Below are 12,702 nucleotides of genomic sequence, written 5' to 3'. Positions count from 1 at the left end.
AACAAAGCTGCACATACAAAAGATCCCAGTGAACTATAAGCTTATGCTTCCACAGGTATTACTGTGAGGTATTACATATTCCTTAACTCAAAACATTAAGTGCAATATATAATTGAAGCTTACTTGTTCCAGGAGGGACTCCCTTTGACAATCCTATTTCACAATAATCTCCAGTGTAGCCATAAGAGCATCTGAAAACATAAGTAGAACAGCTGACTTTTATTCAGTACAGAATCTCAGTTTCATTATTATATTCTTTAATATATATCCACTTGTCATAAATTAACTCTGTGCTTAGTAATGTTTCACTGACTGTAAAGATAATATGTCTTCTTGGAATAAAAAGTGGAAACAAAAATCTGCTGAGTCAGAGAACTAGTCACTGAAGTCAAATGATTTAGTTTCATTGGAACACTGGTGGCATCTAGTGGTTGTTTCAAGCTGTATTTACAGAGCCTTACTTCTCCATTAACATTTTTTGGCATAACATTTACTAGCCTTCATAGCAGTTTGCCTTCCTGATGTTTTTCTCAAACAGATGCAATTTTACATTGCTTGTTTTCTGATATTTTTACACTTACACGTTTTTCTGTGATTGTTACAAACATGCTATTGCCAAAGCTTAATATTTACTGAAGCAGTTCCAGCATATTTAAAAGCTTTGAATTGATTGTGCATGACTAAATGAACAAAATCTGACCCTAAACTACCGTAACAACCTACTCACTTGCATTTTGGAAGGCCGCTTTCATCTATATAGCACGTTCCTCCATACATGCACCTGCACGCTGGTGGCATTGTGGGAGGGGATTCAATAGCTGCAAAAATTGAAAGCCAGATGTGTTATCAGAACATCTTCAGCAAAATAAGTAATACCATAAGGCACTTTATTTATACAGAACTTACGTATACAAACTTTCAGGATACTTTTCAGCAGCTTTGTTTTTTGGTTTTGGTTGTTTGTTTTTTTTTCCTTCTCCCAAATATATTTATTTTAATTGAAGCAAAAACTGTTATCAGAAAATAAGGGCTGATTCAATAGGAGGTGCACAGAAGCAACCCAGAAGTTGTATGTGCCATCGCTTTTGTTTGCTGGATCAATGCAGACCAGTATCATTCAAGGCTCTCTATTCAGAAATTTGCAATACTTCACCTCCTCTGCAAAGCCGAAGCTGGAAGTTATACAGAGAGAGCTAGCAACCTAGCCATGTATTTACTTATTCAGAAAACCAGTGGATGGAAGCACATTCACGGCAACTAATAACAAATGCAATCAACAGCATTACTTATTCTGATCTGAAGGTGCATTGTATTCATTCACTATTACATCACTTACTAGTTCTTCTCTGCAGCTTGCATTTTGTGGCAACAAAACAGCATCACTAATTATTAAGAAAATGCAAATAAGAGGAAAGGCTGTGTAAAAGCAGAAAGAAAATAATTCAGAGAACAGGAAAAGATCCCAGATGTAACGTTATAAGCTTAACTGAGAGATGTTGCAAGGACAAGGACATTTTGGCTACCATTCGCACCACTGTAAGCTGAGAGTGCTAAAGAAACAGAAATCCTGCAGCAGTATGCTTTCTTTTTGGGAAAGGCAGAGTCATTCTAATTTACTGGTGCTTTTGGATGTGCTATAGGGGGCTCTGCTGCTTTGTAACCACCAAGCACTAACCTGTAGTGTTTAAAAGGCTGTCCAGTATATGATTATCTGTAAGTTATCTCTGTTCATACTGTGAGTCCTGTAAGCTTTGTTTCCAGTGTCTAACATACTCTATTATACTGATCATGCAATAGCTTTGTACAGAATTATAAACACAAGTCATTTTATTTAATCATAGTTTGCCAGAAATTTTCTAGTTCTGAAATCAATGCATTTGTATTGATATGTATTTTAAAATTGATATACGTATTTTAAAATTTTTAAAAGATTTAGAAACTGTGAGCAATTTTGCAGCTAAGTCTGGACTGGACATTTGAGTGGTATTTCTGTATGTATTTTACAAGTCACAGACAAAGAGTATACATGAAGTATACATGAAGCATACTAGCTGACCACAAAACACAACTGAGAATAAAAGCCATGTTTCCTGACTTAAAAACATCTACTCTGTCAGTCATATAATCCCTCTAAATTTCTAATTCAGTAATGCAGTACTGTATTCTTAAAGCAAAACTTCCTTTGCTTTTATATTCAGTTTCACAAATTATTTTACCCGCATCACACTCTGTGCTGCTGCCTTCTACAAACCGAGTCCCTTGAGGACAAGCACAAGTGTATCCTCCTGGTCTCAACAAGCAGAGATGGCTGCAGACATCTTTACAAGGATTAGGCACTGAAAGATAAAAAATGTGGTAGAGGCAGCTGAAGAAAAGTTCAGCAGCTCAGGCATATCTCAGTTACTGAAATAAAGCAGGGTATTGCATAATCAGTAGTGTATCATTAATATCACATATCAGAAATCAAAACAAGTCTAAATCCAGGTGTTTTTTGTGTTTTTTTTTTTAGAACAAATGATGCCCAAACACTGCATTTCTACCAAAGCCTTCTGTCTGCCTTTTCTTACATTCTTCCTAAGTAAGAGACCACAGTTGTTGGAAGCCAGTACAAAAGTGAAGAAACAGAACATTTCTGAGCAACAGGAAGCCTTTTGTTTCTGAAAGCTAAAACATCTTTTAAGAGGTGCATGCTGGATGTTCTTCTTGATATCTCTCCCCTGTGATTACTGCAGACATGACATAGCTAAAACATCCCCCTAAGGGCAGTAGTAAGTGGCTAATACTTGTATATTACAGGGATAAATTCATATTGTTGAGTGTCATCAAACAGTTCCAACATGGAGGTAAGAAGGGAAAGGGCATGGCCATGATCTATTACTAATTGACTCTGAAGAGCACTGTATGCTATTCCACTGCTGATTTCATTTTATGTAGAAAATACTTCCCAGACTCTCATTTTTTTGTTCTCAGAAATAAAGTCACAAGCTGATTGACATATTATCAGAAGGTTACTAAGCTCTTTGAAAACAACAATACCTACTTCAATCTCACAGAAATGAATGGCTTATGCAGGATGCTGATTACCTACCTGACTGATTGTATCTATGCTGGTGATAGATGCGCACTTGAGTAAGCCATGGATTTACAGTCAGAACTTTTACTTTTTCTCCATTTCCAAATTTATCTTTTTTCCAGACTTCTCCTCGTTCTTTAGCTATCCAGTATAAATGGCCTTCAAAGACATCAAGGCTGTATGGACTGCCTACTTCTCAAAAGAACCAAACAGCATACTATAAGCAAGCAAATCTCTACCAAAAACAATACAACTGCTGTTATTCAACTAAACACACCATTTAATCCTTTCACTTCAAGACATTCATAGCAGAAGATAAATATCATCACATGACTGACCACCTCATAACACCGGTATCTGCAAACTGCTTAATAATATACCTTAAGAGAGCAAGAAACTCATTTTCTGTATTGTCCTTAAGTTGGTCATGTACTCTCAGGGAATCTGGTATTGTGAACTTTGAACCTGGTATGCTACATACCCCTGTATAATGGAGGTGAAAATGCTACCAGACATGTCCTTTGCAATGCTCTTGAAAATCTAGCCCACATGTGTGAACTAAGTGCTTGTTAAGCACACATCTTGGTTACTGTTGTGTGAGTTCCACAACAAATTCTTACCTCCATGTAATACTGTGGTTCTGTCTGTCCCATCATGTCTCATAGATTCAATAATATTTTCTTTGGAATCACTCCAATAGATCCTATCATTGTTCAAATAATCAATAGAAAGACCTGTTGGCCAGCCAAGGTCTTCGGAGACCAAAGTTTGTCTTTGTTGTCCATCCATCCAGGCACATTCAATCTTGGGCTGCCTTCCCCAGTCAGTCCAGTACATGAGCCTAAAAGAACACAACCAGAATTCAGTATAGTACAGAATTTGCCAGTAATACAATACAGTTTAAATGAACAGGTCAGTCATGAAACATAAAGCTGCTCAGCAGCAGTCTATGTTTTGCAGCTGCGATTAATAAAGTTACACCAAGTCCACAGAATAAGCATGTTACAAGTACAGAAGATAAAGACGTTTGCATCTCATGTCCTGACTTGGAGAGAAGTGGTTTCAGTGACAATTCCTCATTCTCAATGGAAGAAGAAGGAGTGAATATTTGAGCACTCATCAGTCGAGATAAAGCTACAGAGTCCAAATGAATTTGAGGAAATGTGCTGCTTTACTCCAGCTTAGAAGCATACAGCACAATGTTCTGTGATCCATTATCGAATATGAAATGCCCCAAGCACTGCTGTTTAACATACCAGTGCACTTACATTGTTTTTCCCTGAAAGATGATATTTCTCCACTACTTGAAGTTAGTAAAAAGAGAAAAAAAATTCTCTATGTCAGCAGAAACACAGAAATTTATAAAGAAATGTGGTGAGCACATAGCATTATAAAAAGGAAATTTTTATTTGACCTACCTGCTGTCATCAGCAATGCAAGTAGCTGTATGAAATCTAATCCTAAAATGTATTTCCATGGATATAAATTTCCTAACATTAATAAAAAGAAAAACCTGAATTTAATCAGGAAAATATACCCTTAAGTCTTTCCTATAAAGTTTATCATAGTGATTTTTCATGTTGTTGTTGTTTTTTTTGTTGTTGTTGTTGTTTTTTACTGAGTGATATTGAAAATAATTCTGAGAAGTCCTGTAGTAACTTACCCACGTTTTGGATTGACAGCAATAGCCGCTGGTTGATCCAGTAGAGAAAAAATAAGCCATTTTCTGTACCGTCCATCTAATTTTGCCACCTCTATTCGATTGGTCCCTGCATCAGTCCAGTAAAGATGTCTAAAACACAGAAATCAAAACATTTCAAAAGTAAATGGCTTATACTTGAGAGAGGAATAATGAAAAAAAAAAAAAAATTTTAAAGCTACATCAAAATTGAACCAAATCAGTAAAATGAAACTGTATGGATTACATCTGAAAATTTTCACCATCAACATGAACTTTTTGACACCATCAACATCAGAGTTAAACTTGCGAAAGTTATGCCCAACTTTCTTTCAATTTTTCTCCAAGGGAGAAAAAAATGAGGAGTGATCTCATCATTTCTAAAATTAAGTTAAAAAAAAAAAAAAAAAAAGCTGCCATATTTTAGCCTGAGGAACAATCACAACCAAAAGAGGATAGAAAAAAACATCTTTCTTTCAGGCACAATTACAGAAACATAATCATTTTCTGAGAACACGTGTATAATCATCAGACTTCAGAGCAACAGTGCTTTGGAACTAGCTCAGATAGCACAGGGGCAGTAAGAAATGAGAAAAGAGAAAAGTAATTCTATTACAGATTGGGAAGATCTCCTTTCAACAGTAGTGAAAGCTCGTTTTCAAGTTTACCTGAGTACTCAAAGAAGATTCCATCTCTCAACGAAGGGTAGCATCTAACTAACACACAACTGATCTGCCACTTGGGGAACAAAGCAAGTTTCCTCTGAGAATACATGGTGCCATCCTCAACATGTATTTGATCTATTAACCTGCTGTCTGGGCAAGGAAAGCTTATTATATGCCTTTGGACTACCTTCAAACCAAATATCTTGAAACAGAGAGAATTCTAAGGAAAATAAAAAGTGGATTTTCCACTTCCTGGTAGATCCTTGACATAGTAAGTGTACAACATTTTACTAGCTTTTCAGTACACTCACCTTCCAACCCAGTCAACAGCTAAGCCATCGGGATTAACTACATATCTGAGATTCAAGTCAACTTCTTTTGTAGGATTGTTTCTACTGCTGTCAAAGGTGGGCAGATAAGCACGTTTAATGGCTCCGAACTGAGAACCCTGTGCCAGAATGCTGAAGTATACAACACCTTAACAAAACAACAACAAAAAAGATATTTTTAAATGTCTAGTTATTCCAAATTTTTTGAAAATTCTTATTTTTCAGAGGTTCTTATGTCAAGATACTATTTCCAATTTTTTATTCATAAGAATGCAGAACTTTTTGTTCAACTAAACCACATACATTGTGGTAGTGGTCAAACTGTTATCATAGTTGATACACACACCTAAAATCATCTTGACAAAGATTATAAAGAAATGCATATCACAGTTTTCAAGAGTACAGGCCGTTAACTTTGAACCTTACGCAAAGGATACTGAGTAGTTTAGTTCAGTTTTCACAGGACTTGAACCAGGTTTGGGGACCAACAGAAGCCCCAGAAGAAAGGGGCTTGTTCATAGCAATCCTCTACTAATGCATAATCGTAAAAAGCAACAATTCCACAGCTGAATTCATACCAAAACAAAAGGAAAATAGAACAAAAACTATATAAGATCAAAGTAAAGCATTAAAAGAAATTACACTGATGTTGAAGAACAAGTAGAGGGGATGGGCATATTCAAACAAGATCTGTCCAATTAGTTAATCTAGTTTGATTTTGATTTCCAACATAAATTATATACTTATGACACAGAAATATGTCTTTTTCAACTAGCCACTGCATGGCTGACTACTAATTTTCTACACATACTCACTCAGCCCTATCCCTTCAGGGTCCCAATCATAATCCAGAGCTTGGATGCGCTCCTGGTTATCAATGTAGTCAGAGTACTGTTCTGAAGAGATATTGTATCTTCGAATGCGCACATTATCTGGCAGCAGCAACAATGGAGGATTACCTAGACAAACGATAATTATTTTTTTAATATATTTTTATTAATTAATGATGACAATTAATTTTTCTTGTATGCATTTATTTTTAGGGGAAGAAAAGAATGAAATTTACTTACAGTCAAAACTGAACTGGAGTTTTAACAATTTGTCTGAATAAGAAAGTAGAAGGGACACAGTTCTGCTTCTGAAGCTTCAGAGCTTTCAAATTACTTGGCTTTGTAAAATTAATTAAAAATTCTGTACATACTTACCGCTGAGCAGAGTATTACCCTTTTCACCATAGACTTTGCACAGCCATAATCACTAAGGAAGAAGTCCTTACAAATTGTTAAACATCACAACATTGGTATGTCTGAGATGTGCCTCATATCAAAAGTGAAATGCAGGTATATACCACACAGCTCAGATATCACCACCCCACAGAATGGGGAGCAATTTTGGTAACCATTAATAAATTGTCAATAACTTGAGTTAGCAAGTTATTGCCTTAGTTCTTCTATCTGAATCAGAAGAATACTCTCCTATGTGGCCACAGGTTAATTTGGGTTTAGCTTCAATATTCCACAGGGGTATGAGTCCCACCTGGCTCACTGTGCTCGTGACAAAACTTAACTGTACAGCCCTTTAATGACAGTGTCCAGATGGGAGTCATGGGCTTGGATCCTAGGCCTTACTCTGGAAAATTCCTCCTACATTAATCACATCTACTAAGAACTTCAGGCACAAGTGATTCTATGATGTTATCAGCTACAATCATATTATCTTCTGTCACTGAGCCCTGAAAATTTCTAGATGTGTCAGATGTCTAGATGCTTCTTCCTATGGAAAAGGTATTTCAAGAACTAGATTTCAGATACTAGCACATACAGAGGCTATCAAGCAAAAAAATCATATCATAGAATGGACTGGGTTGGAAAAGACCTCAAAGATCATCTAGTTTTAACCCCCCTGCCATGGGCACCATAGCCAACCACTAGACCAGCTTGTCCACAGCCACATTCAGCCTGGCCTTGAATGCATCCAAAGATAGGGCATCCACAACCTCTCTGGGCAATCTGTTCCAGTGTGTCACCACCCTCTGAGTGAAATACTTCCTCCTAATACCTTATCTAAACTTCCCCCGTCTCAGTTTAAAACCATTCCCCTTTGTCCTATCACTATCCACCCATATAAAAAGTAATTCCCCCTCCTGTTCATACATTCCCTTCAGGCACTGGAAGGCCACAATGAGATCTCCCTGGAGCCTTCTCTTCTCCAAGCTAAAAAAAGCCCAGTTCCCTCAAACTTTCTTCACAGAAGAGGTCATCCTCTACGTCACCTGCTATATGCTACATTGTAAGTAATTACCTAAATACAAAATTGTTTTAGTATTTTTCTAATGTAATACTATTGTGCTATCAGTTTTTTCTTTTTTTTCTACAGCCCTGTACTACTGTTCTATCATTTTTATCTGCTGCTCCAACTATCTATCTGTTCTTGCTCTTTACACGTAGCAATCAATTTTGCTGTTGCTTAACATACCATTAGCTGCACACTGTTTCCCTTGCTGATCACCTACAGACTTGAAGCCATCTGCGCAAAAACATTCATAGCTTCCTTTGGAATTTTTGCAGTCCTGGGTGCACGTTCCAAAGATCTCGCATTCATTAATATCTGTAAGGAGAAGGTATATGGAGTTTAATCTCTTTCTTCCACAACTGGGTCATCTTTACTCTATGACGCTGTAGGTATAGCCTTTCCCCATATACTCTAAAAGATCAATGACCTAATAAATGATCTTTAACATCAGTATCAGTTATCTAAAAGAACTCCAGCTCCTGCTTATCAGATTATTTTTCAGAGACACATTTTTTATCACATATTTTTCTGTTAAATCTGCCTCATCTCTTGTCTTTCTTTGGTGAACTACAATGAGATGCAAGAGCAAAACTTTGTAGAAATGGTGAAGCAAAAAGACTTCATCCCTAAGAAACTGTATCAGCAGGAAGGATCAAGAAGAATGGCCTTGTACCATGTTTAATAAAACTATACAAATTGTTCATCACATCTGGGATCAACAAACAGAAACAATCACATCAGAACATACTGAAATGGTAAACATGAAGGTACTATGCTGCATGACTGCATGACCACTGACAGCTTTTGGGTGAACTCCTCACAATATTTTATCTACATATAATCAAGGCAAAAAAAAACAGCACAACAATTCTTCACTGAGAACAGTGGAAAATGAGAATCGTAGCCTCCAGTAAGTTTTCTTTCAATAAGGAAAAATAAAAGCAAATTTCTGTTCCTTAGTCTGCAAAAATACAACTAAATGTATACACAGAAAAGCAAAAACATATACGTATAAAATAAAAATAAAATAAAAGACTAGAACAAATCTGAACTGGGGAAAAAGCCTTTGTTGAATGACCTGCATGTTAGCAAACATGATTAAGCAGCAATATGGTTTAAGAAGCATATGGTAAATGTATAAACATCCTGTTATAATGCAAGAATAAGTAGCCATATAGAATGATGAAGTGATAGGTCATTGAAAACTTGTCAGGGAGAAGATGTTTAGAAGATTGAAAATACCATCACAGGAGTTTCGGTTATTTTCACTGGCCTTGTAACCGGGCCTACAAGAACAGATAAAGCCTCCTTCACTCAAGTTGGTACAGTTATGTTCACAGATATTTTCTGCACAAGTTCGTTCTGTTCCAGGATCTGAAAATAACAAATTAGACATTTATAACAAAAAAAAATGAAGTGATAAGGAAGTCATAATTTTGATCATTGTCTATATGAGAGCTATTTTCAATGGCAGTATTATTTTCTTAAGCAAAATCCAATTAATGTGAACATCTTATCTCTAAGGCATAAGTAACTTACAGCCCACAGTAAGCACCACTCAAGAGTCAACTAAGAATAGTTTCACCTGTAGAAGCAGGTGATCAGGGTCAGGATAATAGCCATAATCAACCATGCTCAGCTCCTCAAAAGTATCTGCAGCAACTGCAGAATCTATTTAACAAACTTGACTAACTCCTAGCTTGGCCAATCTGCCTCCTTCTTATCTATTCTTTCCTTATCATCTAAGCAAAAAGTGTTCTTAATTGCTACCATACATGGCGCAGACAGCTCGCTCACCCAGTACCTCATTTAAAGCCTTCTGAAGTCAATACAGGCCATCGCATAAAATGCACTACCCTTTGAGACATGCTTTTAATGGAAAAGGCAAGTGAAGTATGATAGATAATCTATGACAGATAGAAGATTGTATTCTTCTCAGAGTACATACAGAATTAAATTGATTTTTACGTACTTCACATATATACAAAGTTCTTTCATATTCATTGTATGTAAGTAGGAAAGAAGTACATGTTTATTGACAGAGCATAAAAAAAGATAGTAAGACATTACAGTAAGCTCATTATCTCACTTATAACATATATACACATCCCAGTGCTAATTTAAACATCTCAATTCAATATATAAATAGAAACACACAAAAAGCTTTTCTCTCAACATCTCAGGTTTTTGATGTTGGGAAGGTTACAAATGTTAACATCTGACCTGCATTTGCATCTATCCACAAATGTAGAATGCTGAATGTCAGGAGATGTCTTTGATTTTCGCTGTTTCACATTATTTCTGTATTTTTATATTTTCATCAATCATGATTGCACTAGGTTATACCACCTGAAGACAACTGGGAATGTATGTGAAACAGAGAAATCAGCACTGAATTTCTTAAGGCTTTCCCTCAAAGAAGTTCAAAAAATGATATTGCCATGGCTAATCAGATTACACCCCTCACAGGCTAATTCAACATTACTACTTCCTAGTATTCTATCCAAGAAATATGTACTGTTCCTGAAATGTTTATTTTAATAGCACTGAAATTTTGTGTTCTATTATTACTTACTGCAGCCCATTTCATCAAAATGGTCTCCACAGTCATCATAATTGTCACAGACATAATGTAGAGGAATACAATTTCCATTACTACACTTGAATTCTTCAGTTGTACAAGGTCTTGGAGTTGGTTCTCTACCTGCAGTTGAAAAGATAAGCAGTCTTGTATCACAAGTTCAGTTCCATAGTACCAACAGACAGCACTATTACACATTTTTAATGAGGAAGGCTGATGCAATTGGTAAAATAATGACTAGAGTGACACTGAAAGCATGTAGTAGAGCTAACCAGGGCCTCCTGACCTCTAATCACTCAGTGAACTGAAAGATGCCCTTTCTCTTAAGAAGGCAGAAGGTAGATTCTTCCTGTTAATAGCTAGTTTATTTTCTTTAATAGTGCAAACCCATTAATACCCTTTAACTCTTTATACACCTACTACAGACTTCAAGAGGTTGGGATATTAATAACTATTAACTTGACTATTAACTATTGCACAATAGCAATAACAAGTAAGCCTGCTTATTTTGGTTGCTCAATAAACAACAAAAAACATGATTACACTTCATAATACAAAAATCAGCACAATCAATAGGAATAAAACATCTGAGGGCAAAACCCTATTGAACATTAACAGATCTTCTGCAGGATTAGGCCTTAAATATCAAAATTTTCTGTTTACATAACAGCACTATAAATTCAGAAGTACCCACTTATCTATTTAAAGAACTCTCATCTAACCATCACATTTTTATCTTATAATACAACCAAACTTTTTCTTCTTATTTTAAAAGGACTTTATCGTAAATAAATTTAGGTAAAGTTCATAATAAAATTTTATTTCAAAAACCATACTCTGTACTTATAAGGCAAACAATTGTTTATTTTTGCAACTTATATGGAGAGCTGTGAACACAGTACCAATAATAATAGTTCAAATTATTTCATATTTAAGAACCAGTTTTCATATACTTATGCTTGGTTTTGACATTTCTGAAGGTCTTCAACACTATTAAAATACACCACAATTACTGAATTTCCTATTTGCTGCTAAATTCTCTGTGTGTACATACAGTGTTCCTCCTTCTCATCACTTCCATCTCCACAATCATCCTCCTGGTTGCACAGCTCATGACTATATATACAGCGATTGTTTTCACATCGGAAACGGAATGGAGATTCACAAGCAATATCCACTGAAAAGAAGAGATCAAGTCAGTCACACAGACAACTTCATGCCACTGAGTCACAAGCTGTCCTGATCAGTTTTAACCTGTAACACTGAAACATTTCCTACATTTTAAAATGCATTATGGCGCATTCAAAAGAACATTTTCTCTACATTTTGGTGATCATGTCAGGGCACTACATATTTTTTTTGTCAGAAGACAGTACGTGATCTTTGGCCAAAAGGATATCCTATGACTACATATAACACTGATGTTGCTAGATTTAAGTAAGCTGATAAAAAACTCACCATGCTAATTAAGTGGTCATCCAGATTTAGAAAGATGTTTTAACTCTTTACAGTTTTGAAGACTCACCTTTGAGAATATACATTACCTGAATTATAACTTCAAAGGCAAACTTATGCCTTTATTTTAACTATCCCACTTGAAAATATAAAGTACCATCCTTACTCTTTGATACACTCCTCCAATTGTAATTACATATTTTATTCTACATTTTTACATTTTGATATCAATTTTCTCTCTTACAGCAAAGGTGAAGTTCTTCATCAGAGTCATCTCCACAGTCATTATCACCATCACATTTCCAGTATGGCTGGATACAGACATGGTTTTTACATTCAAACATCATGGGTGGACAGTATGTACCATTAGGATACCGTGTTGCTGAAAAATATAAAATTATGACATTACTATTAACTGTTGTAATACAAACACTAGGGTATTTCTTCATTGCAGATCAATAGAGAGAAGGAATCAATAGATAAAAGCTATCCACTCCTTTGAGCATTATAAAATCCCATTTCATTACAAAACCTTGTTAGAATGCAGGTCAACTGGAAACAGTGGACCTTGCAGTGTAGTGGGATAGTCAAGAATTTTAATTCAATCACATATACCTTCTGCTGAACCT

The 12,702-nt window shown here is 35.8% G+C and overlaps 1 protein-coding gene across 1 annotated transcript in view; it reads right to left on the bottom strand.

The window, feature by feature from the left end:
- LRP2 (LDL receptor related protein 2) overlaps positions 1–12,702 on the bottom strand; it is a 108,917-nt gene that overhangs the window by 9,490 nt on the left and 86,725 nt on the right. The window contains exons 61-73 of the mRNA XM_085228281.1: positions 12,318–12,455; positions 11,673–11,795; positions 10,613–10,741; positions 9,280–9,411; positions 8,221–8,352; positions 6,561–6,704; positions 5,728–5,893; positions 4,737–4,865; positions 3,694–3,914; positions 3,089–3,265; positions 2,217–2,336; positions 728–818; positions 124–191 (exon numbers count right to left, since the gene is read on the bottom strand). Of these exons, the coding sequence (XP_085084407.1) occupies positions 124–191; positions 728–818; positions 2,217–2,336; positions 3,089–3,265; positions 3,694–3,914; positions 4,737–4,865; positions 5,728–5,893; positions 6,561–6,704; positions 8,221–8,352; positions 9,280–9,411; positions 10,613–10,741; positions 11,673–11,795; positions 12,318–12,455 (1,770 nt within the window). The remainder of the gene's footprint in view (positions 1–123; positions 192–727; positions 819–2,216; positions 2,337–3,088; positions 3,266–3,693; positions 3,915–4,736; positions 4,866–5,727; positions 5,894–6,560; positions 6,705–8,220; positions 8,353–9,279; positions 9,412–10,612; positions 10,742–11,672; positions 11,796–12,317; positions 12,456–12,702) is intronic.

Source organism: Meleagris gallopavo, chromosome 7 (assembly GCF_905368555.1).
Source record: "Meleagris gallopavo chromosome 7, MGAL_WU_HG_1.1, whole genome shotgun sequence".
In the NCBI taxonomy this organism is placed as follows: Eukaryota; Metazoa; Chordata; class Aves; order Galliformes; family Phasianidae; genus Meleagris; species Meleagris gallopavo.
Note: the sequence above shows the minus strand (reverse complement) of the source record. Positions and strands in the feature narration are given on the sequence as shown.